The sequence below is a fragment of the Nymphaea colorata genome, chromosome 4, assembly GCF_008831285.2.
Source record: "Nymphaea colorata isolate Beijing-Zhang1983 chromosome 4, ASM883128v2, whole genome shotgun sequence".
Lineage (NCBI taxonomy): Eukaryota > Viridiplantae > Streptophyta > Magnoliopsida > Nymphaeales > Nymphaeaceae > Nymphaea > Nymphaea colorata.
The window spans coordinates 16,292,868-16,311,913 of record NC_045141.1 but is presented as its reverse complement, the minus strand read 5'-3'; the positions used below and the strand labels follow the sequence as shown (position 1 = coordinate 16,311,913).

Genomic DNA, 19,046 nt, shown 5'->3' with positions numbered 1-19,046 from the left:
ATGCAATCCTTTCGAAAAAATTTGGGGTGATAACAGGCACGTTTGAGAGCATTAGAAAACTTGGAAACTAACAAAAGATTATAGTAAAAATGAGTAACATATCAGACGTCATAGATGGTTAGATTGTTAGAAAACAGTAGGTGCCAGCATGTGTAACAGTAACATTTTGTCCATTGGCAAGCGCATAGATTTAGGATGCAAAATAGATAAACCTGCCAAAGTAATGAGAGTTGTGAGAGTTGTGATGTCATGTGATCGGAAGCCCCTGTGTCTATGACCCAGGGTGTAAACGAGTTACCTGCCATGTTAAGAGAATCTGGTTTATGATCAATAGAGTTCAATGATATGAAATGCTTCATTTGCTCCTCCGTGAGAGATGATAAGTCTGAGCTGACAAAGCTTGAGTTTCAGATCTTGCATTTGAGGTTAATTGCAAATTCGCACTTTGTAAAAACAAATAATGGATCTGGTAATTCTTGTTTTCTGTCCATGTCAAGTAGCAAAAACATTAGATTTCAAAATGAAAGTCATGTGAAATATTATATTGGAATAAGAGTTACTGGGAAAACAACGACTAGGAGTAGCTAAATTAACATCAAAGAAGATGGTTCTTAAGCCAAAGCAGCGACTGAAGATGTTGTTTGAAAAATAGTAATAGTATGTTAATGTTTCATGCATCTAAAAAGTAGGCAGATTCATCAAACACTTTTTATAATGTCTACTAAATCTAACTAATTTTTGGGTTAGATGCATGAGACAGTTACACAATCTTGTTCCTTAACGACCCTAAAGTGAATGCTTTGTTGTCGAAACAGCATTAAGTGTACTCGATCCATTTTGCATTTCCAAGTTTACCACAGTGCTCACATTGAAGATGCCCACACCCACGACCACACCCACGGCCATTGGCACTAGTAGAACGGGTTGCCATCGCGGCTGATTCACCTTGAGGTGGCCCGGTAACTTGTAGTGTTCACTGATTTTCTTCTTGCAGAATCAGGCAAAAACTTTGCTGATGGTGGGCAGCGGTTCATTAGCAAGGATCTGACTTCTTACCACAGAATATAATCATACAAGCCAATGAGAAATTGAAAGACCTTTGCATGAATTCAACTCATCCCATAATGTTTTTAAACCAGTAGAAAGGGAACTTTGTTCCTCTGACAATTTGATATACGAGCAGAATTTCCTTATGAGAAAACGGGTTGCCATGGCGGCTGATTCACCTTGAGGTGGCCCGGTAACTTGTAGTGTTCACTGATTTTCTTCTTGCAGAATCAGGCATAAACTTTGCTGATGGTGGGCAGCGGTTCATTAGCAAGGACCTGACTTCTTACGACAGAATATGAGAAATTGAAAGACCTTTTCACGTTGGTGATAAGCATTCAGTTCTTTTAAGGCGCCACAAATACAGCTCAAAATTTCAATGTATGAATTCAACTCATCCCATAATGTTTTTAAACCAGTATAATATGTAGAAAGGGAACTTTGTTCCTGCTGACAATTTGATATACGAGCAGAATTTCCTTATGAGAAACAGTCTTCTAAATCTAACCATACTTCACGAGTAGTTTCAGCATAGATAACACTAACACTATTAGCAATAGGTTTTGTGACTGAATTAAAAAGCCATGATAAAATCATGTCATTGCAATGGTACCAAGCTATGTAATCCAGGGAAGGTAGTGGTGGTTTGGGAATAGTTCCATCAATAAAGCGGAATTTATTTTTTTGCATCCAAAGCCATTCTCATAGCACGACACCAAGTAGAGTAATTGTCACCATTAAGAAGGGTAGTGCCGATAAAATGGGAAATATATAACAAAATTTAGGGACAAGACGTCCCTAGATACAAAAGCAATCCGCAAAAACAAAAGCAAAAAGACGAAATATACAATACAATGCACAGCGAGAAGAAATATGTGAATAGAGAGGAAGGAAGAAGCAGTACTGTCACCCAGCCGCCGACGGACCACGGCGCCTTAATCGAATGGCAAACTGGACATCCCCCTGCACAAGATGAGCCACACCATCTGACGAAGAGAATGTGTCCCTGAAGACCATGTTGTTGCACTCCTCCCAAATGTACCACCAATCTGAAATAAGTCACGACCTCCAAACACGCCCCCAGGAAGCAGACAGGTGGGGGAAAGAACAAAAGAGGAATAGAAGACGAGATAGCACCTGGATTATCCAAGTAGTGTAAATAAAATAGTGAAGTCAAAGACGAGTCGACTCTATTTGCACCGGAATTGTCACCAGCATCTATGACATTATTTCTATTGATAGCCATGACGAGAATGGTGAAGAAAGCGAAGTATATTGTATCTCAATTCTTATTGTGTACATTCCTTGTAAAAGAATTAGAAATTCTCACTTTTCTTATATAATGTTCCCTTTAACTTTACAAGGTCAATGTTGTAAAGTCTATAAATTTGTATTTCTTTCCCACTTGTTTAATAGAAAAAGGGAAAAAGAAGTTGTTTGTAGCTTTCTTCTTCACCATTCTCGTTTTCATATGGGTTGCAAGTTCACATCCTCTGAGCCACCCCAAACAAATCTGGCCATGACCTGCTCAAGACGCTCTACAGTGCCTGCTGGTAACTAGAAGTGTCTCGCCCAATAACTTTCAATTTTCAAGATGATACTTTTCACCAAGCAAATCCTCCCCACGTATGAACCACTGGTCATAGCAACTTAGCTTTCCTTCAACTTTTCAAGTAGCAGGCTGCATACCACTTCTGTGCATCCTCCGACACGATTTATATGGTTGATATTGCACTATATGTGCCTTCAACTTTTCTTTGTCATGCTTTGTCGGCGTATATGATTTGACAATAAAAAGTTGTGCAAATATTTACATTTTTTAATTGCCACACGTTCTGCGGTTAGCAATACACACTTTTTGTTTACATTTTTTATGTAATATCCTTATTTCTCATACGTGCAACAATTGCTATGCATGTTCTAAGTCTCGTACTGGTCTTTCTTACTTGAGCCTTGTTTAAAAGTATGTAGAGACTACAATATTTAACTTGAAAGTTTAGTGCAACTGAGTTACCACCATAATTCTTGCTATCATTTGGAATGCAATGATCCTTGTTGGTTTTAGAATAAATATAATTGCCAAAGCTACTATCTGTGTGATTCTTCCAACTATACCTAAAAGCAATTGTAACTCTTAAAACCATTACTTTGTTTCAAATAACTAGAACATAAACATTCTAGCTCACCGGAAAGTACTTAATAGTGCCAATATCAAAATCTTATTTTAAATATCGAAATATGTAGAATAACTGTGTCCTTGCTATCTATGCCTCAAAAAGCCTCACTCCAAACGTCCATGACGTTGCCCAAGCTGAATAAATTGCTGCAACTGTGACAGCCTAACAGTAAATGACTCCTCGTAGCCTTCCCTATGAAGATTAGGATAAGGGATTTTAAGAGGAGCCATAAGTTTTAGAAGAAACTACAAAGAGGATCACAAAGGAAAGGGAGCCCGATACCCAATCTAGGCATCTCTTTTGTAGAGCATTCTCAGTGAAGTAAACTTAAAAAAGGTAACCTTCGCTTCTGCAAATTCGTTGATTTTATTACTTTTGCCTTTTATCTCGCAGAATAGTGGACAACCATCCGACCATGAGCACCAGCAGTGGGTTGGAAGAGGAAGCTAGTAAGGGAGAGGGATCAACACTGCTTACATCTGGAGAGATGGCGGAAATAGCTGTGTGCAAAGAATCCGGAAGCGCCGGCCCTGATAGAGCGCCTGCTCCGACTGCTTGCTAGCTACTCAATTCTCTCTCACCTTCTCCGCCACCACCAGTGCAGGATCCACTGATCCACTGGTGATAATCTTCTCTTTTCTTCTCCCTTAATTTATCTCTTTACATGTATGTAGGAGATGTGAGGAGCGACGCCAACCGCTCATCGTCATCGTCATCACATGCCCCCATGTAAAGAGAGAAAGTCAACTTGTGTCGGGGGCACAGTACCCAGTAAAAGAGGGAAGAATATTTTGATAATTTATTAAAAGAATGTTCTCCACAATCTTTTTATTTTTTCCATTTTAAATTTTATATTTACAGATTCTTGTTCGCAGATTTGTCTATATGCGCCATGTCATTGCCATGTCAATAAACGAGACATTCTTCGGTTCTCACTGGCGGTTTTTTACTTGTTCGCTTCAGTGACAAAGATAAAAAGATAAAAGGTGCTTTATTATTTTTTATTTTTATCGTTTTTGAGGTTTTCGAAATTTATGCTACACATGTTTTTAATTTTTAAGAAGTTATATATTATATATAATATATATTTTTTGTCAATTCAAATGAATATCAAACAAGTCAATTCAACAAAAGCCACGTTTTACTTTTATTTGCACAAAGCATCTACTAAGTGTTAGGAACAATACAAACTCTTTTCTCACACTCTTAATTAAGAAGGGGGCAACAATGAAGAAGAAAAAAATCTACTTGATTCGGAGCAATAATCTCTTATGTTTAAGGTGGCACAGATATTTCACTATTCACAAACAGATGAACACAAACACTCTTAAAAAAAAAGACAAAGAACCTGCAGCCCTCCTCACAACATAAGGATTACAACGAAACCCGCATTTGTATGTGTCCAGTATGGATCAAGTTCCATACACCAACACTAAGAAAGCAAGTTTATCGTAAAGACTTTGCTCGCTACGTGATTGCATAAAACACTTGTTTTGCTTATCTTTGTTCATGATGTACAATTAACATCGTGAGCATTGAAAACCGAATACTCTGATCACCGTTACCAAGAAATTCATGTCTAAATTTTCAGAGACGGAGGACATATGTTTGATCCAAACTATCCGTTTGATCCAAACTATCCACCTCCATCGAGCAACAAACCAAGCGATCAGATTTTCGTAACACTGCTTCACACCGACCTCAGGTTAAGTAGGTAGGGGCTAACAACTAGTTATTTAAGTAGTGGTTGTGGCTGCAAGTTCAAACTTGCCCTCAGGGTCATGACTATCCGTCGGTGCCCGTTGAAGAGGAGCGGAGGCAGAGGGGCTTGGATCTCTTTACATTTGAAAAATTCAAAAATTTATATGTAATTTTTAAAAATTAATTACTTTAGTTTAATGTATATAAAAATTTTGAAAAATTATGTTTTCGCCCTTAACAACTGTAGTTCTGCCGTTGAAACCAAGAATTTATGGCTCCTTCTCTGCCTCCTCTTATTTACACCTCATGCAGAGAGAGCGGTAAGACAGACGCATTAGTGAGCAGCGTGAGGGCGCAGACGGCATTGACCACCCCATTGCCTATGCGGAGGCATAGAAGAAACTGAGGAAAGGGAATTACATTTTACTATCTTTGCAGAAGATGGAAGCAGGTTGAAGATTTACTTCTTGATGTTGTAAACAAAAAGTTGATTGGGCAGTCTGTGAGGTGTCTCTTGCAGTTTCTGCAATGTTGCAATGACATCGACTAGTGATCATGGTGATCGTAACACACACAAAAAAAAAAGAAAGATAAAGCAGTACTGCCAAATTAAGTGTCTATATGCACTAATAGAACAAATTATGTAACATAGTGTAAAAGGCACGTACGAATCACTTCACTTTCAGTTTCACCTGTTACAGTTCACTTTATGCTGGCCGACTCTAAGGAAAGTATTCAAGTTTCTCCATTTTAAAACGGATAACTAAGAACAAAACGAAGCAGGTTTAAGTAGAAAAGATCAAGAACAAGGAAACAAAGTGAGAGGTGATGAACGGAATTAGTTGGGGCATCTAAGGGTCACATAAGGTGACTTTTCTAGCTTTATGGGAAAAAGAAAAACAATTAGGGAATATGGAATGGCTGCAACTGCAGAGTAGCAATGAACATTCTGACAGGTGGCTGCCTTTTGAAACCTTTTCTCCTGTTCTTTTATACTTATATATATATAATTTCATTTGATGTAGAAACCATAGCTTGCTCATAAAAAATCATTCTGCTTCTTTATTGCTTGTACTTAAACCATGAGGACTTATTAACTACAAACAGGAGAATAAAAATGACTGACCTCCTACTCTAAATAATCTAAATTGGGTAATAAACAACGCACATAATTATTAAAGACAGAACAAATAAAATAACTGAATAACTAAGAAACTCAGGAAATTAACAACTGGTTATGATTTCTCAATGTATCAATCTGATTATGGAAGCTGCATATAGAACGGTTTTAGTTTCAAAAATCGTTTTTTGCAAAAAGATTTGGCCAATAACATACATTTTGATAAATGCTAAATGGCCATTTAAGAGCATTATCTAAACAAAGCCCAATAGTTTGGCAATTGGAAATTTTTGTAACCAAGAGCTAACTACATTATAGTTTTCGCCAAGGTATTTGTGGTCTATGAGGCTGATCAGACTTCCTTAGAAACCATTTGGCAATAGTAACACAATGTTTGTGCATGTAAATCTTCCATAAGAAATAGAGTAAATTCATGGAATACTTGTTACAATATTTTATGAACCTAGCTCATTTTTTGGGGCACATTCATGAGACAATAATAACATATTACTATCACCAAAAGGCCCCTCAAGGGTATGGCACAAAAACAACATTCAGTAGTACATCATCATGAATTTCTATAAAATTATATAGCAACCACTACCTTTATATACATGAATCAATAAAGTATAAACTTAATTCCAAAGCAATTAATTCAGGCAAATAATTTCAGCCGTTCTGTCTTCTTAAGCGAGCAGTATGTACCGTTAGATTCAATCTAACTAGTAGGCATGCTGAGGAAGATTTTTCTTTTGGAACAAATCTTATGTTATATTTAGGAAACAAGAGGTAATGAGGGTAAAACATGGTAGAAACAGCAAAAGTGGCAATATCTATGGGTTTGGAACTTGAATCAGAAAGTGCCAACATTTTATTCCGACAAATCTAGAATTTATCTGAAGAAATGGCAACAGTAGTGCAAGTTATCATAATCTTAACAAAAAATAGATTAACATCTCAAATGGAAAGGGAAGTCATTGTACTTGAAACTTGTATAAATTTGGCCATTGGCTTGAGAATAACAGGTTCATTATGGATATAGGCAAGACATCATATTTGTGAAGCACTTTGGAAAACTTTTGCTTTCGTTTCCTCAATTGCTAATTGCTAAAACAACTAAACTATCCTTTTATTGTATCAGAACAAAACTATTTTTTAACTAGACAAAAATCTATATGTCCATCATGGAGAGTGCAAATTTGATGGTTTTATACATCCAAATTAATTGAAAAGAAAAACAAAAACAAAAAACTGAGAGAAAATTTTCAAGTTGGATCCCTTCCATGTGGAGGATCAATGCTCAAGCCAAAAAAGTAAAAGAAAAGAAGATCCACCTTTGAAGAAAATCTGAAAATGGGCAAATCAAGAAATTTTGTGGACTAAATCTAAAAGCTTCAAACAAGGGCTTTAAGAAAAGAGTGAGCCCCATTTCTTTTTTTGTGTGCGTAGTGTGCCTTGAAGCATCTTCTTCTTCTTTGTGGGTGCTTCTTGAGGAGCAATGGAGAAAAAGAGAGGGAGAGTTATTGTTTCCTACTCTTTTTTGAACCCATTAAAGGGATGAAAAAGGGGGACAAAAAGACATTGAGAAGGAGAATGCTTCCATTATCGTTTGGGATTTTCTTTCAATTTGTTTCTTTGTGTTTAGTGAAGAATAAGGCAAGAGAAGGAGGGCTCATTGTTGTACAAAAGTCATCACTCTCAATTAGGTGATATTCTTCCACTTTCTCCTTTTCATTTGCTTCATTGTTTCTCCATTTTGGTGTTTCTTGGGATTTTGGAGTGTAAGCATTATATATTGTTCTCTTGCAGATATTTTCAAATTACATAGTGGATTTCTTGTTGGGTTGTTCTCAACCTTGTGATTTTTACCTCATTTTGAGATGGGTTTTCACGTTAAAATTGGTGTCTCTTTTATCTTCTTTGAATTTATCATTTTGTTATTTGTTACATTATTATGCATTGAAATATATATATATATATATATATATATATATGTATGTATGTATGTATGTATGTATGTATCTGTGTGTGTGTCTGTGTGTGTGTGTGTGTAATGAGATCCCTTAGATGATAAGGTTTTTCTTTTTGGAGCTTAGGTTGAAGAAGTATTTTGCTTTGCTTAGGTTATTGTGAGTCATTGTCTTCAATTGTAAAGTTCAATCATTCGGTTTGTGGTTGCTTATCAGAACAAAAAAGAACAATCCTCATTGTTCCAATTGCTTTTGGCTTCAATGCATGCATGTCGTAATTACATGCTTATGCAGTTCAAGTTTCAATAAAATGAAAAAATAAGATAAAAATAAAGGAAAAAAAAAAAGAATCTTGGTGCAAGTAAGGAGTACCAATTTATCATTGTAAAGAACAATAAGAAGATAGGAATGTGACCATATAACCATGCATGCATTTATACTTCCTTAGATATCACAAACTATTTAGTGCATCTACAAGTTGCCTTTTCTTACTTTTTCGCATAATTCATTGCTTCTTCTTTATTGCCTTTCTAGTGTGTATGTACTTATGCTTGACCTATGTAATAGATATAATACTCCATGGCACTAATACATCCAAATGTTTCACAAATCACGTATGGCATGCTCCCAGTGAAAAAAATTGAGGAACCAATGAAATAGGTATGGAGTAATCCCCTTCCGTTAAAGACTATAAAGAATAATTACAGAAAAAGAATGAAAAAAGATTTCATTTACATAGAGTTTAATGCCACCTTTTTTTGGTGCCATAAGATGTTTGTCAAACATATGTATGCATTACTACCCTTTTGCAGAGTATAATTAAGTGGATGTATAGGAAAAGTCAATATTGTCGTGTGCCACATGGCTGGCAGATGATTAAATTTTAGAAGTTTGTTGCTAAAAAAACTTTAAATTGCCGTTATAACTACTAAAAACCGTCGTCATACCATAAACTGCAGCTAATGTCAATTTAGTGATTATTTTTTAGTGACAAATTTAAAATTTTAATATCTGGTAACATCCAGCACATCAGCATTGAACTCATATGTATGTATATATATTTAAAACTACTAATCCAACCGTAATCAAAATCTGAATCCAATGGGATATGTATATCTGAATCTGATTGGATATCATTTCTTAAATCCAAATCCAATCTGATTTCTTAATTTGATATTAATTTTTTTATATCATATATTTTTGTTTGGAATGGTTTGGTTGGATATTTGATCCAAATCAAATGTAAATAATATAATTACATTTGTAGAAAGAGAGGAGAGAGAGAGAGAGATTACTTTGGTTAAATCCCAACTGCCCGATTGGTCTGGATACCCCTTTAGACTACTGATCATCCATCAATGTTGCTGTTTTTTATTGTGCTGCTATAAATTACAAAGGCTGATTAGCTTTTATGCAATCAACCAAAAAAAAAACAACAACATTGATATTTAACAAGCCCACAAAAAAAAAAAAAGAACATTGGTATTTAACAGGCACAGGAAGATCTTAATTAATATGATTATACCGCCCATTGGACGAATGATTTTGCTATATTTGAAAAAATATTGTACTCTTTAACATTACGTATGAAAAGCGGAAACATGAGATATATAGAACGATACTTATGGACTCCACAACCAAGTGTGAAGTTGGTTATATCATGCGTTCCACAATTCACAATGCACAATTTATTGGTTGGATATTGCATAGGTAGGGTGTGAAGCTGGTTATATGCATGGTTCTGTGGACAATTAATTTTACACTTTTATGCATAGAAAATTGTGTATAGTAAGATATGCAATGACTAAAATACTCTCTTTATAATTAAAAATCATTTTAAAAAGATAAAAAAAAAGTTATTAAAATAAACATTACTTTTTAAAAACATTTCAAAAGTACCCCATCCGTTCTTTTTTTTTTTTTTTATACTTTGGCGTGCATATGCAATTGGATCTATTTCCCTCCTGGTGACACCTGGTTGCACGTGGCTCGACCAATCACCCAAACGACGAAAATGCAAAAACCAGAGAATCTTCCTCGCATCGACACGTAGGTGGTGGGCTGTGAACCAGGAACACCCACCCTGCTTCTTCCTACACCAACCCAAAGACCAGATGTAATAATATTAATATCTGCCCAGGTATCCACGCCATTTTGGTAGGGAACGATATTTTTCTTCCAGTTTTTATCTTTCTTATACAGTAAAAAGGAAACTTGTGTGGCTAATGGTAGAACAACTTCGTCTCGAAATCCTTGTGACATTTTCTTTTTCAAATAGGGACTCGTTAGTAACACCTGCTCACAAAGTAGCTCATCTTGTGAAATGAGCAATTTTTTTTACTTGGACAGGTGCAAATTAAAAACAAACCTTCAAGTGTAAGCATCTACTGGTATTATATATGTATAGAACAATTCATACCACAAATTATTATTAAAAGCACGAAGAAGCTGACAGCATCTCTATTTAGTGATCTTTTTAGTTAAAATCCATGCACCAGGTGTTAAACGGTGCGGGGAAGGGGGCTATGACCTTTTATTAGATTTTTAAAATTTGAATAAATTTTTGTTTAACTTATATAAAAATTATGAAAAATTATACTTTGCTTCTTGCACTTCTCACCGTTATAAGAAGACATAGTTCTATCTTTAATTGCAGCAAGCGTCACGGCTCCAATAACCAGATCGACATGGCTCTCCTTCCACGCTTCCCAGATTTTCCTCTCCTTTCTGCCACACTATTCTGCCTCCTCCTCTGCTTCAAGCTCGTGAAGCTGTTTACGGTCAAGAGAAGGAGAGCTGGCTCTGCACCTGATCCTCCGACTCCTCCAGGCCGCCTCCCCATCATCGGCCACTTGCATCTGCTCTTCGACAAATCTCGTTCGCTGCATGAGATCTACGGTGAACTCGCCGACAAATACGGCCCTGCCATGATGCTCCGATTGGGCTTCCGCCGGGTGCTCGTGGTCAGCAGCTGGGAGATGGCGAAGGAGTGCTTCACCACCAGCGATCTCGCCTTCTCCAACAGGCCTTGGAACAGTGCCACGAAGCATCTGGCCTACGATTCCACCATGTTCGGCTTCGCCCCTTACGGAGACTACTGGCGCCAGATGAGGAAGATCACCACGCTCGAGATGCTTTCCAACCGGCGGATCGAATCCTTCAAACAAGTCCGCGAGTCGGAAATCGGCGCTCGAGTAAACCACATCCACACTCTCTGGCAGAACAACCAGCAGCGGCCCGTGAAATTGGAGGTGAGAAAGTTGCTGAGCGAGCTCACCTTCAACATGGTGACCCGAACTGTCGCAGGGGCTGGCTACGTCGTGGGAGGCTCGGAGGACGACTCGAAGGCACGAGAGACAGCGCACTGCACGAGGGAGATGCTGGACCTTCTCGCGGCCTTCGTGGTGTCTGATTTTCTTCCTTTTCTCGAGTTTCTCGACATCAATGGCTGTATCGCTGCCATGAAAAGGGTGGCCGGGAATTTGGACGTTCTCATCGGCCGCTGCGTGGCAGAGCATCGCCGGCAAAACTTATCCGGTTTCCGGGAGGGGGACCATGACTTCATCGATGTCCTGCTGTCACTTGTAGGGGATGACACGGATGCGGACATGGTGGTGAAAACGACGGCACTGGTAAAAACTCATTCCTTATTTGTTATTTGTTGAGTAGCCTTCGTATTTCCAATTTTGGTATGAACATTCGTACGGGGTTGGTGGGTTGGAATACGCAATTAGGTACGTATAAAAATTTGATAAATACCAAACCTTTAGGTGCTAGATTTGTTAAGGAATCATCTTATACAAGTTCAAAATATATGAAGCTGGTTTTGAATAAGTACGATGAAAAAGGCTAGTTTGAAGCTGACAAATTCTAAAATGGAAAAGTATGTTAATTCTCCTCAAAATCTTGTGGCAGCCTTCTAATTGAAATGAATTTTTGAATTAATTTTTTTTTCTTAAAGATATAGAAAGTCTTCAGAAACTGAACCAAATCGGTTTTGCTTTTTTTCAATACTAGAATATTAAAAAGCATTTGACAAGAAAAAAGAACAACAATTTGAGAAAAATTATAGCTTGCAAGGTATAAAAATAAAATAAACTATTTGAATGGATCAACTGATTGGGAAAATAAACAATAATTATTAAAATAATGAAAATTGTCAAATAGTAAAAACGATTACTTAATCAAATGGACCCATTGAGTTACCTTTTCATAATTTCAACGGATTAGAAAGTGATCGATTGAGATTTCTCTACTCTCGTCAAATTTACTTTCAACATATTTGCTTGAGTTTGAAAAATTCACTCGAATTTCAGAGTCGTTGAGTCATGAGGAGGTTTCACCTTTCCATATGATAAAAGTGAATACAAAAACAAGAACTTTAGGGGGCGTTTGGTACAAAAACGTTTAACACATTATTTCATGAATATGTACAAAAGATTGGGCACATTGGAGCAAATTCATACATTTTAACGTCATATGAATTTGTTCTAATCTTTGGAACGGAGTTACTATTCCTGTTGTTAAATGCCCTTGAATGGAATGCTTGAATAATTGACATAAAAGTTTTTTTTTTTTTTACCTCTTTTCAGGCAATGATAATTGGGGGTAACGATACCACATCCGCCACCTTGATCCAGACATTACACTTGCTGTTACTCAATCCCCAAGCACTGAAGAAGGCCCAAGATGAGTTGGACAAAGCAGTCGGCAAAGGCAGGATTGTGGATGAATCCGATATCAGCAAATTGGTGTATCTTCAAGCAGTTGTCAAGGAGAGTTTCAGACTTCGCCCACCGACACCATTGCTGCCTCCAAGAGAAGCCAGGGAGGACTGCCAAATTGGTGGCTTTGGCGTTCCGGCCGGCACCATGCTAGTGGTCAATGCATGGAAGATACAGCGTGACCCGAGGGTGTGGCCGGACCACGCCGAGTTTCAGCCGGAGAGATTTTTGGAAAGTGATGTGGATGTTGGGGGCCAGCATTTCCAGTTGATTCCGTTTGGATCGGGGCGCAGGGTGTGCCCGGGAATTTCATTTTCATTGCGGTCAGTATACATTGTGCTCGCCCGTCTTCTCCACAGCTTTGACATGGAGCTGCATCCGGAAACCGTGTTTGAAGAGTCCAAGGCTTTTGGGCGAACAACTATGCTTCATGTTCTCCTCTCCCCACGCCTCCCTGACTCCCTTTACAGCTAGCTAGGTCGAGATATTATGTGAGAGAGAAAGTTAGCCGCCGAGTATACCGAAATGTAAGATATTTGGTATTTTATTAAAAAGAAATATCTCTTATTGTCTTTTTATTTTTTTTATCTGTATTTGAATCATTAACAATACCGTGAGCGGAAAAATCCCGGTGAGCAGGGAGGACTTGAAGCCCACCGCCTGAAAAAGTTATTCAGACGAAAGCACAAGTTAGAGGTCATATTATTACAACATATATGACTTGTATGATACAATGACCTACGTATGTATGTCTAATTCGTTGCCCTGGATGAACTTATTAAATTGGTAGATGGTCAAGGCAATGTGATATCTTTGGCTTACATAGTTTAATTAACAAACAGCTGGTCGATCGCCAATCATGTCATTTAGTTTGGACATTACAAAAGAGAAAGATCAAATGCATCTGAAATCGATATATATGGCTAACGATGCGACGAAATTTATTGGTTTTTAATTTTTTCCATTTTTGTCCAATGATCAAGATTATATGAAACCTGTGTTTGGGTTCGACTGTGAAGCTGTACGCCAAAATTCGAATCTGACCAGTAATCGGATCCAAATCTTTTGACCAGATCCAGTTAAGCAGATTGAAGACAAAGTTGGTGAAGAACCAATCTACATTCCTGTTCGCAGCCAAAAAAGCCACGTCAAAGAGAAAGAGAAAAGGAAGTTATTCTTAGCTTTCTTCTTCACCATTCTCGTTATGACAGCCGCAGGGTGTGCCCGGGAATTTCATTTTCATTAAGATCGGTATACATTGTGCTCGCCCGTCTTCTCCAGAGCTTTGACATGGAGCTGCATCCAGAAACCGTGTTTGAAGAGTCCAAGCCTTTTGGGCAAACAACTATGCTTTATGTTCTCCTCTCCCCACGCCTCCCCGACTCCCTTTACAGCTAGATAGGTCGAGATATTATGTGAGAGACAGAAAGTTAGCCGCCGAGCTTATCGTGTGCGGTTAAGGAAAGAACTTATTATTACGACTGTGGATTTGGGTTCGACTGTGAAACTGTAAGCCAAAATTCGAATCTGACCAGTAACTGGATCCAAATATTTTGACCATATAACTGTGATGTTTGGCTTACATGTCACCACCTTATTATTTAGCTATAGAAAATAACACCTCCAGAGTTTCGCTAGGATATTTTATTTGCCCAAAAAGATGACTTCAAATTTGTGTGAACGTAATTAAAGTTGAAATTTGATGAAAGATGAGGGGTACTTGGTTGACGGCTTAGAAGAATATTTTAATAGCAAAAAGAATTATGAACTTGCTAACAGGTTTTTTACACAAATAACTGTCATATTTTTAACTGATTTTTACTGCCATATTTTTACTCGCGTTATATATAGGATCTAACTTTCGCTCTTTATAAGTCACAGTTTCACTGCGCTGGTATTGAAATAATCGGACATGGTCATAAGAAAATATTACCATCCAAATTCATGTTAGGAAAAACCTTGAAACAGGCAGCCGGTTCTGTTATTTCCATATCAGTTCTCATAAATCCAACAGCACGGAACATCGGTGCAGTAATATCAGAAAATTAAAATAATTATAAACTTCAATGGGAGGTTGCTTTAAGGGCTTTAAGTCTTTGTCTTGTCAATCTGAACGAGACATCGTAATTTGCTGATAACTTTTTCAATCATATCTTGTCGTTATATATATATATATATATATATAGATATATATAAAAGAGAAAGAGGAGGGGACCTGATCATAAAAAAGTTCTGTCCAAATTCAATGCAATGCATCAGTAAGAGCGAGAGGGGGGAGTAATCACAATGCAATGCATTGTGACCAGACCGTACGAAGTTCTATCCAAATTCAATGCAATGCATGAGTAAGAGAGAGAGAGAGAGAGAGAGAGGGGGCGGTAGGCCATACGGAGTTCGGTCCAATCACAATGCAATGCGCCAGTGCAATTATACACATCGTCGGATGCATTGCCAACTGTTCTCGTATAGAAATCCAAAGAATATATATAATGACCAGTCACTCAAGAAATTGATATGTCAGTGTATTGAACATGAGTTAATGGCCATGTTGACATCATTCATTACATTTCCGCAGCAGCCGGACAAGTTACTATCGAATCTTAACTAATTTTCATGGTCGCTTCTTCAAGTAAAGAGGAGAAAAGAAAAACCTTCGTCCCCCGCCCACAAGTTGCTTAAATATTTTTGGTACGTGTGGCTGACAATGCGCCACATATGCCTCATCTTTTCTTTGACATAATTCATCAATGTATGAGAGGAAGGTCAATAAAGATATCTGCAAAATCTAAGTTGAACTTGTGCATTGAATTGAAAAATAAATGAAAGCAACTATAATAAAACTTAAAATTAGGCAACTAACTTGCAACTTTGGTCGCCCATAGGCCATAACTGGACTTGTCTATAAAGAGTAGGATGTCAGGCCTTGTGGGGAGTCAGGTTCAACCTAAAGGCCTTCAGCTTTCAAGATTGAAAGAAGCCAAAGAGGGTCTCATACTCGAGCTATCATTTGTAGAGGTTTCAGGCGAAGTAGATACAAGATCAGGTGATCAACTTCCTTCATAATATTGCTTCACAAATTCTCACTTCCTTCATAATTGCTGCACACATTCTTCGACTCTATTACTATTGTCTTCCATCTAGTAGATCAGTGGACAGCCATGCATCCGATCATGAGCAACAACAATGGGCTGGACGAGCAAGCATGCTTGTCAGCATGGCACTTGGTGAGCGGTTCCGTGCTGCCCATGGCCCTCAAGGCTGCTATAGAGATGGGCCTCTTGGAGGTGATGGCGAAAGCCCATCAGCAGGAGGGAATCCCACTGCTTACATCGCATGAGATAGCAGCCCGATTGTCTGCCAAGAATCCAGAAGCACCGACCCTGCTAGAGCGCCTCCTCCGACTACTTGCCAGCCACTCAATTCTCACCTGCTCCACCACCACCATTACCAACAACAACCATGACTGCAAAGCCCAATGGTGATCAACTCTCTAACAGTCTCCTTATATATATATATATATATATATATTTAGACTCTTTAACTTTCACTGTATATGATCTGATGAGTACGACCAGTGAAATAACTCAGCATGTGACTTTAGAAAACAAATACATTGTATAATATTCGGGAGGATAACATTCTGTGGATGGGGACGTTATGAATAGGGGATATGGGCTGGGGGAGAAATCGAGGTTCCTGTTGGGAGACGAGAATGGAGGTTCCATGGGTCCCCTGGTTCTCATGTTGCAAGACAAGGTGTACATGGAGTCATGGTATCACCTCAAAGACGCAGTGCTGGAAGGCGGCATCCCCTTCAACAGGGCCTACGGCATGAACAGCTTTGACTACCATGGAAAGGACCCACGTTTCAGTAAGCTGTTCAACAACGGAATGCACCATCACTCGACCATCATCATGAACAAGATCCTGGAGATCTACACCGGCTTCCATGGCCTCCGCACACTGGTGGACGTTGGGGGAGGGACTGGTACCAACTTGGGGCTTATCACAGCGACGTACCCGCAAATCAAGGGCTTCAACTTCGACTTACCACATGTCGTTCAAGAGGCCCCAAATTTCCCTGGTATGTATCAAATTTGATACCAGTTTTTCATTTTAATTGGAAAAAATGGAAGGAAAATAATTCAAATAGCCGACATTTGTAGAGATGATCATATGATGGGCATGTTTAATTAGGATAATATTCAAAAATCTCAAAAAAATATCAGAACATTATTCATGATATACATAATTACCTTTCATTTTCATCAAAATGAAGTTCTTCATAAAATTCAATCGCCGTATTGCCAAGAACATCCACAAGAACATGAGGTAAAGTGGCTTGTGGGTTGCGCTCAAATACTAGGCAAAGCTCAGTTTGTTTCATCTAAGTATGTGAATAAAATATGAATGAGCGCAACCTGCCCGCTGACCTCTCATTGCACATAGGCCTTGATTTGTTGTAATTATATGCATGTATCAAATGAAAACATTCTTGTACATATATTTCGTTAGTTTTATAATTCTACTTATACTTTTTAGATGTTCATGAAATTTATTGGGCAAGATGTATATTATTTTATGCAAATACTCTTATTTTATGAGTTAAATTTTCAGTTCAAAGTACAAGTCTTTTATTTCAAAAAATGGGTTGTTCATGTTTGACTCGTAGAAGTTGATCTTGGGGACGGCTCATTAATGAAATCAATGTTCAACAAACCAAACGAGCTAATGTGTTAGTCCCAAACTCGAGCACAACATTTAGGGTCAAAAGAACAATTATGCCAATTGTTGCGTACATAGGCTGCTCATGGTTGTTACATTATGCTGTCATCAATGTAGGCGTCCAACATGTTGGAGGTGACATGTTTGCCAGCGTGCCATCAGGCGATGCCATCTTTATGAAGGTTTGTATCTTAATCCCATCTCTCTCTCTCTCTCTCTCTCTCTCTCAGGAGCTGCTTTTTCTGTGGCCCTCTTTGCTTGTTCACTAGAACACTTTGTTTTAGAGGAAAATAAATATTGCATGTTCTTTTGTAACAGTTTAAGCTTTTGCCAATTGTTTGATACACATAAACAATCATCATAGGGAAGTTACGTTTGGACAGGTCAGAAATATTGCATGTTCTTTTCAATTATTTCGCATGGACAGGTCAGAAAAAAACTTATTCCATAGATCCTAGAAGACTGTTTTGCAAGAATAAGACATTGTGCTCATATGCCCTTTTATTCTTTGTCCATTATTCTGATTTTCATAAATTAGGTAAAGACAAAGTGCCCATGATTGATTTCTTTAGATGAATAGGTTGATAGTTTTATTGCAGTACACTTTGTTTTGGAAAAGGTAGGGAGACCCATATGCACATATATCCCGACTGCTGGAGCTACTTGGTTGGGGTGCTGTGGCCCTTTGTTTGTTTGTCTATTATCTGGTTCAAATGAATTAAAGTATCCCATGTTCCCTTGCTTTTTATCTTATCTGCACAACTATTGTTTTGTTTTCTGCTTTTGCGCAACTATCGCTGACTCCGTTTTTGTAATGTTACTGTACTCTCTATATATGTAGACACACACATGACTTGAAAAAATAAGTGCCAAAACAAGTTAACTAATCTATCATTCTAAGATGCCGTGATGAATATCTACGTGTGGCAGTGGATCCTTCATGACTGGGATGATGATCATTGCCTGAAACTGCTAGAGAATTGTTGGAAGGCACTGCCAGAGAACGGCAAGGTGATTATTGCGGAGATGGTTTTGCCGGAGACTGTAGATAACAGTTTAAGCACATCTGCTGTATTTCAACTTGATCTCTTGATGTTGGCACTAAATCATGGAGGGAAGGAGAGGACGGAGAAGGAGTTTGAGGGTTTGGCAAAGGTTGCTGGATTCACAGGGATCAAGGCCATATGTTGCGCTTACAATTTCTGGGTCATTGAATTCTACAAGAACAAAAGCAGCAATATTTAACTCTAGTATAACTATTTAAGAACCATTAACGATTCCATTTGAATTTGAACCAGTGTAATAGAAGGCTTTCGAATAAATATATGAACTGAAACAGTTTAAAGCCGTTCATTGCCAAGGGAGACCAGATGTACAAGTGATCTCTCTCTCGGGAGACCAGATGTACAAGTGATCTCTCTCTCTCTCTCTCTCTCTCTCTCTCTCTCTCTATATATATATATATATATATATATATATATATATATATATATATATATATATATGTCTCTGTGTGTGTGTAAAGATACTTCAATAAAAGCTGGCTAGCCCGTTCTTTTATTTTTCCAAATCAGTTCACAAA

At 37.9% G+C, this 19,046-nt stretch overlaps 2 protein-coding genes across 2 annotated transcripts; both read left to right on the top strand.

Moving 5' to 3' along the window:
* The first annotated feature begins 10,688 nt into the window (after positions 1 to 10,688).
* On the top strand, positions 10,689 to 13,255 carry LOC116252483 (xanthotoxin 5-hydroxylase CYP82C4-like). Its single transcript, XM_031626773.1, has 2 exons — positions 10,689 to 11,647; positions 12,608 to 13,255. Exons 1-2 carry the CDS (start codon positions 10,703 to 10,705, stop codon positions 13,211 to 13,213), a joined length of 1,551 nt encoding a protein of 516 aa, XP_031482633.1. The 5' UTR covers positions 10,689 to 10,702; the 3' UTR covers positions 13,214 to 13,255.
* A 2,396-nt stretch (positions 13,256 to 15,651) lies between these two features.
* LOC116252484 (caffeic acid 3-O-methyltransferase-like) lies at positions 15,652 to 18,810 on the top strand. Its single transcript, XM_031626774.2, has 5 exons — positions 15,652 to 15,782; positions 15,884 to 16,217; positions 16,405 to 16,823; positions 17,582 to 17,646; positions 18,395 to 18,810. The coding sequence occupies exons 1-5, from the start codon at positions 15,653 to 15,655 to the stop codon at positions 18,707 to 18,709; spliced, it is 1,263 nt and encodes a 420-aa protein (XP_031482634.1). The 5' UTR covers position 15,652; the 3' UTR covers positions 18,710 to 18,810.
* The last annotated feature ends 236 nt before the right edge of the window (positions 18,811 to 19,046 follow it).